At 45.4% G+C, this 21658-nt stretch overlaps 1 protein-coding gene across 1 annotated transcript; it reads left to right on the top strand.

Moving 5' to 3' along the window:
- Positions 1–8143: 8143 nt before the first annotated feature.
- LOC142471064 (vomeronasal type-2 receptor 26-like) lies at positions 8144–9481 on the top strand. Its single transcript, XM_075577862.1, has 3 exons — positions 8144–8200; positions 8302–8425; positions 8518–9481. Exons 1-3 carry the CDS (start codon positions 8144–8146, stop codon positions 9438–9440), a joined length of 1104 nt encoding a protein of 367 aa, XP_075433977.1. The 3' UTR covers positions 9441–9481.
- Positions 9482–21658: the final 12177 nt, after the last annotated feature.

Genomic DNA, 21658 nt, shown 5'->3' with positions numbered 1-21658 from the left:
TGGGAACAAAAAAAAAACACGAATAGCCAAGTTACCCACAGTTCATAAGACCGGTCAAAAGGGCTGTCCGGTGGGCAGGGCGCATGGGTCAGGTTGACGCCCATGCCACTTAGCATACCTGGGATACACCCATAACTTGGTGCCGCTCCGTCTGATTTTTGACCAATAAATGTAAATAGACTGGCATCTGTGATACCTCAAAATGCTGGCCGTGTATAACTTATGGGTATCTGGGTCTTTTCATAACTGACACCCTTTTAGACAGGGAGACTCTAAATCTGAGAGACCCCTTTTGAGGCTCGGTCATAAAAACACCTACAGCCCATTGAGACCCCTTTGAGGCGCAGTCATAAAAATACCTACAGCCCATTGAAATACCGGTTTCTCTACTGCCATCATGTGTCGGTTAGAGGGTATGGCAAGCAATGCATTTTGTCTTTTAACATGGCAGCCAGGGAATGGCTTGTAAATGGGGGACAAAAAATGTCTGGGACAGGGCAACCACAGTAATGCATAGCAAATCAGGTATTAACCCCTTCCTCCCCGTCACAGTCTTCTCAAAGGTATCCCAGTCTGCAAACAATCTCCATTTCTCCAGGCCACCAATATGGCATCTAGGACTTTGTACTACACTGGTCAAGACACAGAGCTTAGCTTTGGGGTAATAGGAAGAGTTATAGGGGTACATACAGAGAACTCCATTAAATATGGACTAGTAACATGATGTTACCTAAATAGATAATGTCCATTAGCTTACAAGAAAAGACAGGGGGTGCCAATGCTACATCCAATTGACAAAACATATATGGTAATAAGTACTAAGTTCAAATACTTCAATAATAATAATTACTTTGTTATTTAGTTAAAACCTTTGGCAAAATCATTATAAGCCTGCATACCAAACGTCAAGGTATAACCAAAAATGCAGGTCCTACACTACTGTACACTGTGAACCCTTCCTTTTACCTCTGTATGAGGGGAAAGAACCATAATAGGTCCTGTTCTTGCAGCAAAGTGAAAAGACCTCCCAAGTTAAAAAGTCGAGGAGGTGTGAGCTCTGGGGGGAGGTGCCACCTACCTCCATGCAACTGTTACCAGTCTGAAATTGATTAACACACACACATTCTCAGCTAGCTCAAACTCCTACACCCACCACATCATGAATATATATTAGCTTTCCTGATTTGAACAAAGCTAAATATATGCAAAACCAATGGTCGTTAGGGACTTCATTTACATATAGGCTTAATGTGAAGTTGGCACTGTCATGCGTTACCTTCAAATAACGTGGCGTAAAGTCTCTTACTCAAAGATGGCGTTACTTCTATCAGGATTCCTGAATAGTTGATTAAAGTTTAAAAAAAAAAAAGAGAAGACAGGAGAGGATAAAACCAATAGGTATAGGTATGATTGAACGAGCTGTGACTTTACACTTATCCTCACCCTATAACAGACCTATCTCAGGGTGTGGATGAGAATAACGAAACCTTTAGCTCTGACCTGACTAAGGTTCCATTCAATCCCTGCAGTAAGTATAACAGAGCTCTGGGCATCGGCGCTGTTACAGGGAACACCTCTTTAGCATACAGTACCATTACACTAACGCTCGTCATTAGCCCAGTCTGTTACAGTAACGCAAGGTCTCGTTGTGGCTTAAAACTGCTCATAACGCATCATTACTGAGATATGAGGTTTCCTGTTAGAACTCTAACGAGATGTTAATTAAAGATAAAGGATCGTTAAATATTTAACAGACTTTGGAGGATCTACCCTATAGTGAGCTATTCTATTGTGTAATAGGTGGATTTAAACGGTAGGTTGGGGTTATATAAAATAATATGAGGAATTATAGGGAGCGGTAATATGGGGTAATAGGATGAGTTATAGGGAGCGGTTATATGGGGTAATAGGAGGAGTTATAGGGAGCGGTTATATGGGGTAATAGGAGAAGTTATAGGGAGTGGTTATATGGGGTAATAGGAGGAGTTATAGGGTGTGGTTATATAAAGCTCTTGGAAGAGTTATTAAGAATGGGGTAATATAGGGTACTTGGAGGAATAAAAGTGGGGGGTTATATGGGGCAGTAGGAGGAGTTGTAGGAAGCAGTTATATTGGATAATTGGAAGAGTTATAGGGAGAGGTTAAATGGGGCAATAGGAGATGGGGACCAGGTATATGGAAAAATAGATGAGGTATAGGTGGAGGTAATATGTCAACAACATACCCAATTTGGGTATAAATTACCAGCACCTCTGGATGGATCACAAGGATTCGTTTGATGCAAAATGACTATTAAAATGACAAACGTTGTTCACCCCCCCCCCCCTTTTGTGCTTGGTGTGAACTTCATTTCTGTGGCAGAGTTCAGAGCAGGCAGCTCTTGTCCCCCACTAAGGCCCACTTCAACCGTGCTGGCCGGTCTTGCAGCCTCGCTCCAGCTAAGCCCCAGTCCACTGTCTCTCTCTTCTCTCCAGATGAGATCTTTATTAGATATGTCCACCCCCCCTATTTCCCCAGTCCCCCCTCCCACTCCCCCACCCTCTACCAGTATCTTTGACTTCATGATGGGGGCATATTGTCCTTGCAGGCTCTGTTCATTGTGCGTGAAGGCTGTGAAGCCGGGTCAACTGGGTCAGCTGGGGTCTGACTCAGTCACCGTCATGCTATATTCCTCTCTAGGCCAAGCAGTCAAGCATCCCCTCGTCGGCACTGCCGAGGACCTCGACTGTGGGTGAGTGGAGAGGAGGGTTAAGCATCTTGCCGCGCACATACCTGGCTGACCCCCTTAGTTCTTTCCATCCTAGCCATCTTCTTTCTCCCCTGATCATACTCTGGGGTGTCCCCCCTCCCGTCCCTCCCACCTTACTGGAGGAGTGTCTCCCGCTCTGCCTTTACCTGCTCCCTCTCACATATCTTCCTCATCAAAGTATCCTCTCGGTCCCCCTTCACTCTCTTGCCCACCACCTCGCTTCCCCCGCCTCTCTCCCCCCCCCTCTCTCCCCCCCTCTCTCTCCCCCCTCTCCCCCCCCCTCTCATCCTGCCTACATCAATTTTATTGTAGATTTCATACACACATTTCGTTTTACAAATGTTAGGTCCTTTGCGTGTATTCCCTTTTCCCCCTCTCTCCCCCCGTCCCCCCCTTAACTTACCCCCCCTCGCTTCCCCCCCATCTCTCCCTTGCTTCTCCCCCCCATATACTTCCTCTGCTTCCCCCCCCCCCCTTATCAATTCCTCTCCCCTCCCTCCCCTCCCTCCCCTCCCTCCCTTGGCGTGGGCTACTTCTGTCATTTTTCAATTAATTTGATTTATTTGTGGGCGCCCCTGGACTCTACTGCCCCCAGCCGCCAGGTCTCGTGCTCCCTTCTGCGCCTCCTCCTTAGGACCAGCGGAGATCCACCGGGCTCCCTGCGCGCTCTCGCCACCAGGGGGCTCCCCCCTGCGATCCGCTCCCGTCCTTCTTTTAAGCTGCCATGTCGCTTCCCGCCACCAGGGGACTTCTTCCCTCTACTTCTTCACGAGGTGAGATTAAAATGGCCGCGCTGCCCACTTCCCGCCACTAGAGGGGATCTGCTACCCACCAACTGAGCCCTATGAATTTCTGTTTTGGGCGAAAAGGAAAAGAGAGAGAAACGAGAAAATTGTCACCTTGCAATCTAAACTTAGGGAGCTACTACTCAAACATAAGCAAGGTCATAACTCGGCTCTCCTCAAGGAAATTCATAACACCAGAATCGAGCTTAATCTGGCCTTCACCTCCCAGGCAGACAACACACTGAGTTGGTCCAAAAGGCTATTTTATGAAACATCAAACAAACCAGATACCTTGCTGGCTAATAAATTGAGAAACAGACACCCAAATTATAATATAGGGGAGCTGAGGCTAAAAACAGGGGCCACAACAGCTAACCCAAAACGTATAGTGGAGGAATTCAGGAGCTTCTATGAAGACCTATATAACGGGGAAAAAGTGGCACACAATGGTAAAACGAAAAGAGCTCTGAAGGAGTTCCTGAAGAGCTTCAAGGAAAAATGGGTGTATATAGCGCTAAAAGAAATATATGTGAATTGTTAAGTGATAATGTAATATAATAAATGAATAATAAATATTAATAGGCTGCCAGGTAACACTAACTCCAAGACCTAGTTAGCAATACAAAACACAAATACACAATACAGACCGGCGCCGCTATTGTCCAATGGTGGAAAAGGATTGTCCAATATGGAAATGTTCTCACATGGATGGTAGCTTTAAATGTAGTTTTCAGCTGTATCTTCACTGTGTGAACTCCATCAACATATGCAGAGAGAAGAGAAACAAGAAAAACACATCATAGTGCAGATATGCAATGATATAGTACACCAAACAAGACTAAGATTACACAAAACACATAACATAAAACATATAAGGCTGGCTGATACTAAGATAGATTTATTAAACACAATAAAATCGCAGGTGTGGGATCCGGTTGGTAAAAACCGGAGTCCTACTTACAGCACTGCCACAGACCATGAGCGGGGTTTTTTTTAGGTAGAGTTGAGACCGGCTGCAGCTCCGTCGAACACGTGGTATCCAGGAAGCTCCACAGTCCTGAAACCGGAAGTGCGACTTGCTTATTCTCCTGGAGCCGTCGATCAACCTGCTGCCGGAAATGTACTCCTAAGGGCGGATGGAATCGCCAAAAAGTCCCTCTTCAATGGACTACTGCGGCTACAACGCTGTCCTCTGCCACACTGCACAAGTGGTAATAAAAACTGCCCAACGCGTTTCGTGCGCATGCGCACTTCTTCAGGGGCTTCTGAAGAGCTTCACAACTGCCAAGACTAAGTGGTTCGGAAAGGGACACATTAGGGGCTAATTTTACGATAGAGGAACTTACCCAGGTTATTCAGGACCTCAAACCGTCAAAAGCACCTGGCCCAGACGGGTTCTCAAACCTGTATTATAAAAAATATATAAAGCTCCTTGGGCCTCATCTCCTCAGAATGTTTAATGCGGTGTTAGAAGGCGCCGCGTTCCCGGAACAGATGCTCCAAGCGTCCATCTTAGTAATATATAAGCCTGGGAAAGACCCATTAGATTGTGCAAGCTACAGGCCCATTCCACTAATTAACACCGACGTCAAAATGTATGCCAAATTACTGGCCAACAGATTAAGTCACATCCTGCCCAGACTCATACACCCAGATCAAGTCGGGTTCATTAAGGGTCGACAAGCCGCAGATAATACACGACGGATTATTGATCTGATAGATATAGCCAATACACGTAAAATTCCAGTTATGGTGCTGAGTCTGGATGCTGAAAAAGCCTTTGACAGGTTTGACTGGCCTTACCTGAGGGCCACGCTTGGAGAGTTTGGGTTTGGGGACCAGGTGATTAACGCGATCCTGTCACTGTATAAGGGTCCGGCGGCTAAAGTAATACACCAAGGATTTCCGTCTGACCTCTGCAAAATTAGAAGTGGCACTCGACAGGGGTGCCCGCTATCCCCCCTCCTATTTGCATTGTGCATGGATCCCTTGGCGGCCCAAATCAGAAATAACACCGATGTGGGGGGAATTGAGACCGACACGCAAACACACAAAGTAGTGTTCTACGCAGGTGATGTGCTGCTGGCGATCTCGAGGCCTCTCACCTCCCTACCGAACCTCTTCAACTTGCTAGGGAAATTCCAAGACATCTCAGGCTTTAGCATCAACCAATCCAAGTCTGAAGCTCTGAATATAAGCCTCCCGAAAGAGACAGAAAAATTGATACAGATCAATTTTAATTGGCAGAAAACAGCAGTGAAATACCTAGGTGTGCTCATCCCCAAAGATTACAACGGTATATATCGAGCAAATTACCCCAAACTGATCCGCACTCTAAAAGAGGACATCAGGAAGTGGGCGACCTTTTAGGATATCTTGGATCGGAAGGATCCATAGCATAAAGTTGAATCTCCTCCCACGCATCCTCTATCTGTTCCATACGTTACCGGTGCCACTTAGACTGAAGCACATACTCTCACTTCAGTCTGCCATCTCCAAATTTATATGGGGAGGGGAAAAGCCGAGAGTAAAGGGTATGATTCTAAAAAAAACAACATTGGCGGGAGGGCTGGCGGTACCTTGTTTGTTATCCTATTATAAGGCGGCGCAACTATGCCAAATCTCCCAATGGCACACAAGCCCTGATTCGAAGTGATGGGTAGCATTGGAGAGCGAAGCCTGCTCCCCAACGGAGTTGAAGAGCTTGATCCGGTTACCCAATAAAGCTTTAAAGCTGATAAAAAAAACGCTGGTATCGATGGCTAATTCACTGGCTATCTGGGAGGCCAATAAATTTAGGTGCTCTCTTACATCCAGAGGTTCGCTGATGACCCCGTTATGGAGCAATCCAGATTTTGCCCCAGGTTTGACCAGAAAGGAATTTACAATTTGGAAACAATTAGGCATTGTTAGACTTCGAGACCTAGAGGGTAGAATAGACATTAAGCCCTTTGAACAAATTCGCGCTGATAAGAACCTCCCCCTCTCTGAGATTTTCAGATACCTCCAACTGTGAGCATTCTATAATAAAATTACCCCTAGACCCCCACTAACCATGTTTGAAAAGCTCTGTCTAGTAGAGACTGATACTAGTGGACTCATATCGCAATTGTATAGAGAAGTGATCGGTTCAGGGGGAAAGGTAGATCAAAAACTGAAATATATGGACCAATGGGAGAAAGATTTAGGGGAAGTATTAGATGAAGAGGATTCGGATAAGATAGTATCGGCGTCTGCCAAGAGTTCTATATGTACGACATTGAGGGAGAACGCGCTGTTAATGCGCAGGTACCACACTCCCATGAAATTATCTAAATTTTTACCAGGGAACTCCACACTGTGCCCTAGACAGTGTGGAGCAACGGCTGACCTGTTACATATGCTGTGGTCCTGCCCGCGAGTCAGACCGCTATGGCAAGAGATTAGAGATTGGCTTCAGAGGATTCTTGACCTCAAAATCCTTCCTGAACCGACCGGCACCGGTTCTGAATAAAGCAAGTCATAAAATTGTTGCTTATTTCGCAACAGCCACGCGGTGTGAGATCGCAGCATTATGGAAACAGCCCGAAATTCCATCAATTCCCAAGATTCGGAACAGAATTTGGTTTGTATGCCAGATGGAAAAATTAACGAGTTTAGTTAATGACACTGGCAAAATTTTCCTAAAAACCTGGATGCCTTGGTTGGCCCAGCAGGACATCCCGGGAGTGGAGAAAGATACCATCTTGCTTTGATAGGTTCAGATGCATTCTCCTTTGATGGTGGTCTAAGGTGGGTGCTCACAGATGAATGTAGGACCCGAGACGCCTTTTGTGAATAGCCTGTACGGGCGACTAATACCCCCACCGGTTTCCCCCCCCCCTTCCTTCTTGTCTACCCCCTCTCCCTCCCACTTTTCATGAATATGTGTTTTCTCTTTTGGAAGAAAATGTGTTGGTAGAAATTCTTCAGTGGTTATATCTGTATATGTATACTTTTGAAAAACACAATAAAATCAAAGTTATAAAAAAACAAAAATGATAAAACTTCCACTGCTTTCACTGAATTTCCTTTGATAGCCCCATTGGTTTCAATTCCTTTACCAGCCCCATTGTCTGCACTAACTCTGAGCCTATGTTACCTAACAGAACCAACCTACTCTCTCCTCAGCTCTTGCACTATGTGAAGAAGGTACGCTTGAGACTGAGCAATGGGAGGGAGCTCTTCTTCAACGAGAACGGGGACCCACCTGCGGTGTATGATATAGTGAACTGGCAGCAGAGACCGGAGGGCGGAATAAAACCGGTCAAGGTGGGCAGCTACGATACCGGAGCTGCCATTGGACAGGTTTTCACCATCAATGCTAGTGCCGTGCATTGGGCGTCAGGTGGAAGGGAGGTAAGGTACTGCCATGGAGAGGAGATACATGTATAGGGAGCGGTAACAGGAGGTGTTATAGGGAGCTGTTATATGGGCGATAGGAGGAGTTATAGTGAGCGGTTTCTTGGTGCAATAGGGGGAGTTATATGGATCTTTGAATTGGGCAACGGGTGGAAATACTTGACATAAATGTACCCGCTCATTCATTTATTTACAACATGCCTTCTCTGTCCCACTGTGGTTCGATAAAATGACTCAACCTTTAACTTTCATTGCTGGTGACAACGTGGCATGTCCCAATCATCCAGTCTGTCTCAGCCAGTCAGGACCGAGTTTGTCATTTTTATAGTACTGTATCCAAGTCATATCTTCCTCTTATACACTTCATCCTTCTAAATTCTCCTCCAGGTCCCTCTCTCTCTCTGCAGTAACAGTTGTCCCCCTGGTTTCAGGAAGGCAGCATTGAGAGGAAAGCCTGTCTGCTGCTTCCAATGTGTCCTCTGTCCCCAAGGAGAGATCTCCAACCAAACAGGTGAGAAGATCTTAGAAGAACTAGAAAAAAAACATAAATTCTGGACATAATGTGATTGATTATTACATTCATTATTGTTGTCTCTCTTTCAGACTCTGTTGATTGCTTTAAATGTCCGTGGGATATGTGGCCCAATCTCCAGCGCGAAACATGCCTCCCAAAATCCAGAGAATTTCTCTCCTATGAAGAGCCATTGGGTGTCACCTTGGCTGCTACAAGTGTCTCCTCGTCTTTAGTCCCAGTTGTCATGGTTGGACTTTTTATTCACTTCAAGACCACTCCCATTGTCAGAGCCAATAACTACACCCTCAGTTGTCTTCTCCTGTGGACTCTGTCCCTCTGCTTCCTCTGCTCTTTGGTTTTCATTGGTTATCCCCAACCTGAGACGTGTCTTTTGCGCCAAGTAGCTTTCGGTATGGTCTTTGCCATGTGTGTCTCATGTATCTTGGCCAAAACCATCATGGTGGTCATTGCCTTCCAGGCCACCAAGCCTGGTAGCAACCTAAGGAAGTGGACCAGCAACCGAGTGTCTTATCTTGTTGTTATTGTATGCATTCTAATTCAATCTTTTCTCTGCATCGTCTGGCTCTCATTCTCACCTCCGTTCCCAGAACACAACACCCAAACTAAACCTAGGGTCATTATCATTGAGTGTAACGAGGGCTCCCCCATCGCCTTCTGGTGCATGTTGGGATATCTTGGCCTTCTGTCTAGTGTTAGCTTCATTGTTGCCTTCCTGGCCAGGCAGCTCCCCGACAGCTTCAACGAGGCCAAGTTCATCACCTTCAGCATGCTGGCCTTCCTCAGTGTCTGGGTGTTCTTTATCCCGGCCTCCCTCAGCGCACGCGGCAAGTACACCGTGGCCATGGAGGTCTTCGCCATCCTGTCCTCCAGCTGGGCTCTGGTGGTCTGCATGTTTGTGCCCAAATGTTTCATCATATTGTTCCGACCCGACATGAACTCGAGAGAACGTCTCATGGGGAAAGACAGAGGTCTGACTCACAACGTCAAATAAATGTAAAAACTGGATGTCTACTCAGACCCAATAAACCATTTCTGCATTCACCACTTTGTATATTAATTAAAAAGTTTTACCTCTGTTGCTTTTACGTAATTGTTGCTGGGTGAAAAACTCTGTTTGTAACGGAATAAATAAATGGTGGAGAAGAAGTGACAGAATGAATGTGTAGATTTCAATTATTAATGATCAAGAATATGTGCGATTAAATTAATTACTGTAACAGTGAAGAAACAAGGAACACGGTGACACGTCAGTGAACTTATGCAAATGGCGATCTCCATGCACAGAGAGAGCTGCCTCTCCTTGCACAGCTCTCACAGGCGATCGCACTGCTTTTATTTACATTTTAATTCTCGTGTACGGGAGCAGGGGGTCTCCGGAGAAAACCACATACATTTTAATGGGCAACCTCAATGAAAAATATGCAATGCAAAAAAAAATACAATCAACGTTTTTCGTACTTTTGACGTCTTCACCATCCACCTTCGATTCCAGCAGCAACATCAGGAACCTCTTGACACTAAACGCAATGATCCTCAACAGCTGCTAAATTCATCTTCTTTCTTTGTAATCCAATACAATGGGTGGATGTTGTCCCTTCAGCTTCTTAAACTCTAATGAGCCACGACAGGTCTTATGTAAGGCCTGTGACATCACATTTGAGTGTCAACTGGTACACCCCCAATTCGATTGGCTGGTGTACCATGTGACAGGGTTCTTTTTTTTTTAAAGGAGGTGTCGTCATCTTATAGAAGGTACGTCACATCCTTTAAAAAATAAATGGATGCCATCACATTGTACTACCATACAACCAATCAGATTGTGAGATATACCATGTGAGGCATCACATGGTACACATCCAATCCGATCTTTTTAATTACCGTGTGACAGCTTCCATTTTTTTAATAAGGATGTGACATCATCTTAAAACGATGATGTCACATTCTTTTTTTTTTTAAATTGGTGCCTTCACATGGTACTTCAACCAATCAGATTGGGGGTGTACCATGTGGTATATCTCACAATACGAACTTTAGAGAATAGTCCCCTAAGTGCACGTATACAACGCTTATTTGCTGCAGGGTTTTCGGTTCACTTGGTGCTGAGGGGATCCATTCCACCTGAACCTGACTGGCTGGGTTAGATGCTGCTTCTCCGTACACCTCTTAGAACCCCGTACCCCTGCATCGGAACTACTGTACCTATTGATTTATTACAGTGGTTTCTGGTTATTGGTGGTGATTGTAATATTATTCTCCACAAGATTTTTTAATATCCACGTGTTATTTAAACTTACCTCAACCGGACTCGGCAGCACTGACTCTGGACTCTGTTCTCCTTTGTGTTTTAGGTCCTGATATTTCAGGACCGTTATAGCGCGATCCGTTACAACGCGAATCCGCTTATAGCGCTGGGCAAGCGTGGCTCCCAATTTTCGTACTTATGAATACTTTACAACACGATTGTTGGTGTCTTAAATACTTTAATGTGCAATGCATACAATTGTACATTATTTCTAGCGCGATCCGCTTATAACGCGATGTGATTCTTTGGATCCCAAGCACAGCGCTATATATAGGGGGTTGAGCTGTAGATAGTCAGATGGGGCAGTTGGCACTCCCATAAATAAAGAGATAGTTTGCTGGTGCATGTCCCATAAGGATAATATAAAAATACGCTACCGTGTAATCCAGGGAATAAAGAGACAGAATACAGCGGAGTAGTATAGAAAAAAAAGTGTATTAGTGAAAATGGAACTTCAAAACACCAACGTTTCAGCCCTTGCAGAGGGACCTTCCTCAGAACCCTGAGATAAGGCAACAGGAACCCTCCAAAGTGCAAAAACTCCCCTCTGGTATGTAAAAAAAAAAAGAGAATTGACATAAGGCAAATGTGTATTAAACAACGTAATTAAAAGCATACGTATGAATACCCACTCACGTGGTAAAGGATTAAATCAGGTGTTTCAAGATTTCTGATCTGGAGCAGTTATAGGACAGGAACTCTCCCGGACCATAAATGAAAAAATATTGGTTGAATTTTGGGTGTGGATTTTGGGGGGGCAGTTTAATTTGTGTGAGACTGCAGAGGATAAAACTGAGGCCCGGGGGGTTACTTGCGGGGGGAAGGGAGAAAGGTGCAGTATGGGCAGTGGCAGTGCCAGCCTCCTCCACACACACACACACACTACTACACCATGATATATATATACACAGCACAGGTACATAACGGGCAGTGCCAGCCTCCCCCTCACACAGGAAGGGGAGGAGCTGTGAGCCAAGATGGCGGCAGACCCTGGAGGAGGGAGAGGAGTGGGAACCAGGTCTCAAGCTAATCTGAATGCGGATAAGAAAGTTTCACTGGAAGCTAAAGTGCAGAAATGTTTGCAAAAGAAAGAGTCAGAAAATGTGGAAAAAGAGATGAATGAAAATGTTGGGCAGAAAGAATCTGAAATGGAGAATACTGAAAGTCCGGCTCAGAACCAGACGGGTAAGAGAACTGCGGCTAAAACCAGCTCAAGGTCTAATGAAGCCAAGAGTAAAAGGCAGGCAGAGCATGAGAAAAGGAGACTTGGGGTCACAGAACTTGTTATCCCACAAATTGGCAAGGACATACACACTAATGCACAGGCAACTACAGCTACACCTGAGACAGAGACCCCGCAAGCAACTGCACCTGACGCAGTGACCCCGCAAACAACTGTACCTGACGCAGTGACCCCGCAAACAACTGTATCTGACGCAGTGACCCTGCATACAGCTGCACCGGAGACAGAGAAACTGCATACAACTGCACCTGATACAGAGAGACTACAAGCAGCTGAGGGTTACAGACAGGTGCAGGAATTAGCAGCCACACCCAAGGCAGACATGCAGCAAACAGCCCAGGTTGAGAGCCTGAATGATGCTGGCAATACACCTGAGACAGAGCAGCAAACAGCTCAGGCACAGGAAGAAGTGTCTGAAATAGAAATGGCTGAAGCAGTGGAGAACGCTGAAGCAGTAGAGGCTTTTGAGGCGCAAGAAATGGAGATTCCTAAAGTGGGAGAGAAATCCATACAGACTGCAGCAGCATCAAAGCCCTTAGCAGAAACAGGAGCGGCAAAAGCAAAGTCCTTAGCTGAAGCAGGAACGGCAGCAAAACCAACAGGAGCGGCCGAGCCAGCTCCCCCCCAGCAGTCAGCATGGAGTACAAGACGCCCAGGTACATCTTATTTGTCATTTGATGATGCCAGAAAGCGCAGGAACGTTGTCAGACTACATTATTGGGGGGATATGGTTCCTATACCGGACAGATTTGTTGTAGGAAAAGACTTGATCAAAGTTTCTCTTGGCTTCCAACCCAGTGAGGTGTATGCTTTGTTACACGCTCCTAGTAGCAGGAACTACGAAGTGAGCTTTAAGACACCAGAAGGGCTAGAAAAATTCTGGTTTCGTTACAGAGAAGTGAAGGATAATCCAGAATGGGAATTCTTTAAAGTTATCCAGGTTTCTCGCCCTGTGACCGTGGAAGTGAATATTATCTTTGATATTGAGACTGTAGCGGTTGAAGATATATGTTTTTGGCTACAAAGACAGTGCGATATTCAGTCTGGTCCAGTGAAAAGTATGGATGCTGAAGGTTTCTGGAATGGGGGCTACAAGTTTAAAGTTAAACTTCGATACACACACAATGTGGCATGTCACCTCCCAAACGCAATATATATTGGAAGAGATCGCGGGCGATGTTTTTATTGGGGACAGCCTAAAAAATGTTTTAAATGTGATTCCCCCAGGCACTTAAGCTCAGCATGTGACAAAATCAGGTGCACTTTATGTGGTTCTATTGGTCATCACAGCTCTGAGTGTGACAAGGACATAGTCTGCAACCTGTGCTATAAATGTGGTCATTCCTTTAAAGATTGCCCAGAAGCCGAACACAACCATTATGGGCAGAATGAAATGTCTTGTGCACAGAATACAGCATCTCCTTGTGATAAAGAGAATACCACAGAGTCATCAGAAAGTCTTCAACTTACACCTGTAGAAGAGGTTTTAAAGTCTCTGGGTCTGACATATACACTTCCAGCCCAAAGGGGGTCAGACGGAGAACACAGGAGTGATCTGAGCAAAGATGGCGGCGAACCCTGCAAAGATGGCGGCGAACCCTGCAAAGATGGCGGCGAACCCTGCAAAGATGGCGACGAACCCTGCAAAGATGGCGGCGAACCTCGCAAAGATGGCGATAATGAATGGGAAACAATAACAAGTAAAAACAAGACTGCCCTAACCAGCTCAGCTGGAAAGAAAACTACAGAAACTGTCCAAGAAGAGATCTCACTGCACAATACATATGAGGTATTGGAGGAAAAGAGTTGGGGTGAAAAGATGGATGACGCAGACCCCGATATGTCGGACAGTCAGACCTCGCAGCGGTCTGGATCTATTCAGGACATTGAGATGGCCGGACCATCAAATAAGAGAAATATGCCACCAGAGAGTCCCCCCGGGAGAAAGAAAATGGTCAAAAAGAAAAATGGTGCAAAAAAGAAAAAAAAAGGGTGGTGGTGATTCACTAAATATGCAAAGTGTCCCTCTCCGCTGAAAGTGGCAACTAATTAATGTGAATAGTATTAAGGGGAAAAGATACAGACTCAAGTCTTTTCTAGTCTAAAGGACATTAAGAATTAGATTTTCTTTTTGCAGGAAACTTGCTTGATTACTTTGTGTTATTTATCTATCAGTAAAGTGTATATAGCAGGGGGAATCTGAGAGGTTGGAGAGAGGCGTTTAGATATCTTTGAAAAGGGAATCTCTGTAAGATAAATGTATTGTTTATGTCATTTTCTGGATGCTATTCTGTAAGTATTGTGTGTTTTTGTAAATATTTGTATTTTGTATTTAAAATAAAAAAAGATTCCCCTCACACACTACTACACCATGTATACACAGCACAGGTACATAACGGGCAGTGCCAGCCTCCCCCTCACACACACTACTACAGCATGTATACAGAGCACAGGTACAGCGCGGGCAGAGGCAGTGCCAGCCTCCCCATCACTCACAGGAAGGTGAGGAGCTAAGATGGCGGCAGACCCTGGAGGAGGGAGGGGAGTTGGAAACGGGTCTCAAGATGATCTGAATGCGGATAAGAAAGTTTCCCTGAAAGCTAAAGTGCAGAAATGTTTGCAAAAGAAAGAATCAGAAATATGGAAAAAGAGATGAATGAAATTGTTGGACAGAAAGAGGCTGAAATGGAAAATTCTGAAAGTACTCAGAACCAGACGGGTAAGAGAACTGCGGCTAAACCCAGCTCAAGGTCTAATGAAGCCAGGAGTAAAAGGAAGGCAGAACATGCGAAAAGGAGACTTGGGGTACACAACCATTATGGGCAGAATGAAATGTGTAGTGTACAGATAACCGCATCTCCTAGTGATAAAGAGAATACCACAGAGTCATCAGAAAGTCTTCAACTTACACCTGTAGAATAGGTTTTAAAGTCTCTGGGTCTGACATATACACTTCCAGCCCAAAGGGGGTCAGACGGAGAACACAGGAGCGATTTGAGTTTTGTACCAAACACAGAGAATTCAACTCAGGAAGGTGATGATGCCCACAAAGATGGCGACAAACCCTGCAAAGATGGCGGCAAACCCCGCAAAGCTGGAGGCGAACCCCACAAAGATGGCAGCGAAACTCACGAATATGGCGATAATGAATGGAAAACAATAACAAATAACAACAAGACTGCCCAAACCAGCTCAGCTAGAAAGAAAACTATAGAGACTGGAGATAAAGAAACTGTCCAAGAAGAGATCTCGCTGTACAATACATATGAAATGAGTTGGGGTGAAAAGATGGATGACGCAGACCCTGATATGTCGGACAGTCAGACACTGCAGCAGTCTGGATCTATTCAGGACATTGAGATGGCCGGACCATCAAATAAGGGAAATCTGCCATTAGAGAGTCCACCCGGGAGAAAAAAAATGGTAAAAAAGAAAAATGGTGCTAAAAAGAAAAAAAAAAGGGTGGTGGTGATTCACTAAATATGCCAAAGTGCCCCTTTCCGCTGAAAGTGGCAACTATTAATGTGAATAGTATCAAGGGAAAAAGATACAGACTCAAGTCTTTTCTAGTCTAAAGGACTTTAAGAATTAGATTTTCTTTTTGTAGGAGACTTGCTTGATTACTTTGTGTTATTTATCTATCAGTAAAGTGTATATAACAGAGGGAATCTGAGAGGCTGGAGAGATGCGTTTAGATATCTTTGAAAAGGGAATCTCTCTAAGATAAAATGTAATTTTTGTGATTCTCTGGATGTTATTCTGTAAGTATTGTGTGTATTTGTAAATATTTGTATTTTGTATTTAAAATAAAAAAAGATTCCCCTCACACACACTTCTACACCATGTATACACAGCACAGGTACAGCGCGGGCAGTGCCAGCCTCCCCTTCACACACACTACTACACCATGTATACACAGCACAGGTACAACGCGGGCAGCGGCAGTGCCAGCCTCCCCCTCACACACACTACTACACCATGTATACACAGCACAGGTACAGCGCGGGCAGTGCCAGCCTCCCCCTCACACACACTACTACACCATGAATACACAGCACAGGTACAGCGCAGGCAGCGACAGCGGCAGCCTCCCCCTCACACACACTACTACACCATGTATACACAGCACAGGTACAGCGCGGGCAGTGCCAGCCTCCCCTTCACACACACTACTACACCATGTATACACAGCACAGGTACAGCGCGGGCAGCGGCAGCCTCCCCCTCACACACACTACTACACCATGTATACACACCACAGGTACAGCGCGGGCAGTGCCAGCCTCCCCCTAACATACACTCCTACACCATGTATACACAGCACAGGTACAGCGCGGGCAGCGGCAGTGCCAGCCTCCCCCTCACACACTACTACGCCATGTTTACACAGCACAGGTACAGCGCAGGCAGTGCCAGCCTCCCCCTAACATACACTACTACACCATGTATACACAGCACAGGTACAGCGCGGGCAGCAGCAGTGCCAGCCTCCCCCTCACACACACACTACTACACCATGTATACACTGCACAGGTACAGCGCGGGCATTGCCAGCATCCCACTCACACACACTACTACACCATGTATACAAATCACAGGTACAGCGCGGGCAGTGGCAGTGCCAGCCTCCCCTTCACACACAGGAAGGGGAGGAGCTGTGAGCCAAGATGGCGGCAGACCCTGGAGGAGGGAGAGGATTTGGAACCAGGTCTCAAGCTAATCTGAACGCGGATAAGAAAGTTTCCCTGGAAGCTAAAGTGCAGAAATGTTTGCAAAAGAAAGAGTCAGAAAATATGGAAAAAGAGATGAATGAAAATGTTGGGCAGAAAGAAGCTGAAATGGAGAATACTGAAAGTCCAGCTCAGAACCAGACGGGTAAGAGAACTGCGGCTAAAACCAGCTCAAGGTCTAATGAAGCCAGTAGTAAAAGGCAGGCAGAACATGAGAAAAGGAGACTTGGGGTCACAGAAATTATTATCCCAAAAATTTGTTAGGACATGCACACTAATGCACAGACAACTGCAGCTACACTTAACATAGAGACCCCGCAAGCAACTGCACCTGACACAGTGACCCTGCATACAACTGTACCTGACACAGTGACCCTGCATACAACTGTACCTGACACAGTAACCCTGTATACAACTGTACCTGACACAGTGGCCCTGTATGCAACTATACCTGATACAGAAACTCTGCATGATACAGAGACCCTGCAAGCAGCTGAGGGGAGCAGACAGGTGCAGGAATTAGCAGCCACACCCAAGGCAGACACGCAGCAAACAGCCCAGGTTGAGAGCCTGAATAATGCTGGCAATACACCTGAGACAGAGCAGCAAACAGCCCAGGCACAGGAAGAAGTGTCTGAAGTGGAAATGGCTGAAGCAGTGGAGAACGCTGAAGCAGTAGAGGCTTTTGAGGCACAAGAAATGGAGATTCCTAAAATGGGAGAGAAATCCATACAGCCTGCAGCAGCAACAAAACTTTTAGCAGAAACAGGAGCGGCTAAAGCAAGGGCCTTAGATGAAGCAGGAACTGCAGCAAAACCAACAGGAGCGGCTGAGCCAGCTCCCCCACAGCAGTCAGCATGGAGTACAAGACGTCCAGGTACATCTTATTTGTCATTTGATGATGCCAGAAAGCGCAGGAACGTTGTCAGGCTGCATTATTGGGGGGATATGGTTCCTATACCGGACAGATTTGTTGTAGGAAAAGACTTGATCAAAGTTTCTCTTGGCTTCCAACCCAGTGAGGTTTATGCTTTGTTACATGCTCCTAATAGCAGAAACTATGAAGTCAGCTTTAAGACACCAGAAGGGCTAGAAAAATTCTGGTTTCGTTACAGAGAAGTGAAGGATAATCCTGAATGGGAATTCTTTAAAGTTATTCAAGTATCTCGCCCTGTGACCGTGGAAGTGAATATTATCTTTTATATTGCGACTGTAGCGGTAGAAGATATACGTTTTTGGCTACAAAGACAGTGCGATGTTCTGTCCGGTCCAGTGAAAAATATGGATGTTGAAGGTTTCTGGAATGGGGGCTACAAGTTTAAAGTTAAGCTCAGATACACACACAATGTGGCATGTCACCTCCCAAACGCCATATATATTGGAAGGGATCGCGGGCGATGTTTTTATTGGGGACAGCCTAAAAAGTGTTTTAAATGTGATTCCCCCAGGCACTTAAGCTCAGCATGTGATAAAATCAGATGCACTTTATGTGGTTCTATTGGTCATCACAGCTCTGAGTGTGACAAGGACATTGTCTGCAACCTGTGCTATAAATGTGGTCATTCCTTTAAAAATTGCCCAGAAGCCGAACACAACCATTATGGGCAAAATTACACAGAGTCATCAGAAAGTCTTCAACTTGCACCTGCAGAAGAGGTTTTAAAGTCTCTGGGTCTGACATACAGTATACGCTTACAGCCCAAAGGGGGTCAGACGGAGAGCACAGGAGCGATCTGAGTTTTGTACCAAACACAGAAAATTCTACTCAGGAAGGTGATGTACCCCGCAAGGATGGCGGCGAACCCTGCAAAGATGGTGGCGAACCCTGCAAAGATGGCGGCGAATCTCACAAAGATGGCGGTGAACCTCGCAAAGATGGCGATAATGAATGGGAAACAATAGCAAGTAAAAACAAGACTGCCCAAACCAGCTCAGCTAGCAAGAAAACTACAGAAACTGTCCAAGAAGAGATCTCGCTGCACAATACATACAGTATGAGGTATTGGAGGAAAAGAGTTGGGGTGAAAAGATGGATGACGCAGACCCCGATATGTCGGACAGTCAGACCTCGCATCGGTCTGGATCTATTCAGGACATTGAGATGGTCGGACCATCAAAAAAGAGAAATCTGCCATCAGAGAGTCCCCCCGGGAGAAAGAAAATGGTCAAAAAGAAAAATGGTCCAAAAAAGAAATAAAAAGGGTGGTGGTGATTCACTAAATATGCAAAGTGCCCCTCTCCGCTGAAAGTGGCAACTATTAATGTGAATAGTATTAAGGGGAAAAGATACAGACTCAAGTCTTTTCTAGTCTAAAGGACATTAAGAATTAGATTTTCTTTTTGCAGGAAACTTGCTTGACTAATTTGTGTAATTTATATATCAGTAAAGTGTATATAGCAAGGGGAATCTGAGAGGTTGGAGAGAGGCGTTTAGATATCTTTGAAAAGGGAATCTCTCTAAGATAAATGTATTGATTATGTGATTCTCTGGATGCTATTCTGTAAGTATTGTGTCTATTTGTAAATATTTGTACTTTGTATTTAAAATAAAAAAAGATTCCTCTCATACACATTACTACACCATGTATACACAGCACAGGTACAGCGCAGGCAGCGGCAGTGCCAGCCTCCCCCTCACACACACTACTACACCATGTATACACAGCACAGGTACAGCGCAGGCAGCGGCAGTGCCAGCCTCCCCCTCAGACACACTACTACACCATGTATACACAGCACAGGTACAGCGCGGGCAGCGGCAGTGCCAGCTTCCCCCTCACACACACTAGTACACCATGTATACACAGCACAGGTACAGCGCGGGCAGCAGCAGCCTCCCCCTCACACACACCTACACCATGTATACACATCACAGGTACAGCGCAGGCAGCGGCAGTGCCAGCCTCCCCCTCACACACACTACTACACCATGTATACATAGCACAGGTACAGCGCGGGCAGTGCCAGCCTCCCCCTCCCACACACTACTACACCATGTATACACAGCACAGGTACAGCGCGGGCAGCGGCAGCCTACCCCTCCCACACACTACTACACCATGGCATGTACACATAGCACAGATACAGCGTGGGCAGCGGCAGTGCCAGTATCCCACTCACACACACTACTACACCATGTATACCCAGCACAGGTACAGGTTGGGCAGCGGCAGTGCCAGCCTCCCCCTCACACACACTACTACACCATGACATGTATACACAGCACAGGTACAGCGTGGGCAGCGGCAGCCTCCTCCTAATAAACAATTCCATATTTTAGTTTCCATATGAAATTCTCATAGCTCAGATAATTAAACAATTTCAGAGCATAATAACCTCTCAAGGCAGAAAGTTTCCAAAGTCCGTTACCTCGTTGGGAATGTGTTATTCTCAGACGAGCAGTCCCAATGCGTACGCAAAAAATGAACTCATTATCTCATTAAAAGAAATTGCCTTTAACCTTTCAGCGCCACAGCGGTAGCAATGTATGTGCTCTGCATGTTATGTCCTGTACTGTAATACTATTTATTCCAGCAGTGTGAGGTTTATTGCTTATTTATCCTCTATGGGAATAGAAATTAGAATTGAAATTCCCTAACAGCAAAATTGACCCTGTATAAAAAGGGGCTTTTATATAGAAACGATATGAGACCGACGCAAAAGAGGTGAGTGTATCCTGTCACCGCACAGACAGCTCTGTCACTGCACCTCCATTCTGTCCTGCAGCCCCCTTACACACACAGCTGTCATTGCACCTCCATCCTGTCCTGCAGCCCACCTACACACACACAGCTCTGTCACTGTACCTCCATCCTGTCGTGCACCCACTTACACACACACACACAGCTCTGTCACTGCACCTCCATCCTATCCTGCAGCACCCTTACATACACACAGCTCTGTCACTGGACCTCCATCCTGTCCTGCAGCCCCTTACACACACAGCTCTTTCACTGCACCTCTATCTTGTCTGCAGCCCCCTTACACACAGCTCTGTCACTGCACCTCCATCCTGTCCTGCAGCCTACCCCACACACAGCTCTTTTGAGATCAGTATCCTGTATACTCAAAAATATCTCTTACCAATAATAGGTAATTCAATATTGCTCTCCCTCTCACTGTACAGCCCTGCCACTCACTAATCAGTGTATCTAACACACAACTTAACCTAACAAAATAAAATCTTAGCGAAACTCTTTTAGTCGACGGTTAATAACGCTATGGGTCTCTAACTCTTTAAATCACGTTTACTGCCTCTTTATATAATAATACTAATATGGGTTCCTGCGAGGAGTTTCCTAGTTCTTGGGAAAGTAACATGGAACTGTAACGCTGAGCTGGGAGCGGGAGAAAAACATTCTTGTAGCATTTATACAACTCTGCAGTTAGTCTTTCTGCTCCCGGAGATTTCTTTCATTGTAATAGGACTATAGCATCATCTATCTCGGAGTTACTGATGGGTCTTATAAAGAGGCTTCTGTCTCTTCCTTATCAAGGGTTGGTCATCTTAACTGATTAAGAAACTGCCCTATCTCACTCAGTGCCGGTCTTCTGATGTATATTAATCACCGTAGGAACTTGAGAATATTTCTTGTATTCTCCTGAATTGTCTGTATCATTACACCCTCCTCATGTAACAGACCTGGAATAATTTCCCTATCTCTCCCCCCCTTCCATGACCCAAAGGGGTCGGGAGAAAAAGATGTCCAGATAGTCCCAACGCTGCTCTCCTCCTGCAGAGTTTATACCTGTTATGCTGGACCTCTAGCATCTTCCTCTTCATTTCTGCTGTCCCCTTTCCCAAACCTTCTCTCCCCAGCTGTAGTTCTGAATACAGTCTTGTAAGTTTATTTATCAGCTGAAGATACTGAATATAACATATATATATATATATATATATATATATATATATATATATATATATATATATATAT

This window comes from Ascaphus truei, chromosome 20 (assembly GCF_040206685.1).
Source record: "Ascaphus truei isolate aAscTru1 chromosome 20, aAscTru1.hap1, whole genome shotgun sequence".
In the NCBI taxonomy this organism is placed as follows: Eukaryota; Metazoa; Chordata; class Amphibia; order Anura; family Ascaphidae; genus Ascaphus; species Ascaphus truei.
This window is presented reverse-complemented; position numbering and strand designations above follow the sequence as displayed.

What these genes read in the sequence shown, in the direction of transcription:
- LOC142471064 (XM_075577862.1), top strand. Translation starts at nt 8,144, where the DNA reads ATGACTCAACCTTTAACTTTCATTGCTGGTGACAACGTGGCATGTCCC. An exon ending in TGGCATGTCCCAATCATCCA is followed by an intron (nt 8,201 to 8,301) that starts GTCTGTCTCAGC and finishes ATTCTCCTCCAG; the next exon opens with GTCCCTCTCTCTCTCTGCAG. An exon ending in AGAGATCTCCAACCAAACAG is followed by an intron (nt 8,426 to 8,517) that starts GTGAGAAGATCT and finishes TCTCTCTTTCAG; the next exon opens with ACTCTGTTGATTGCTTTAAA.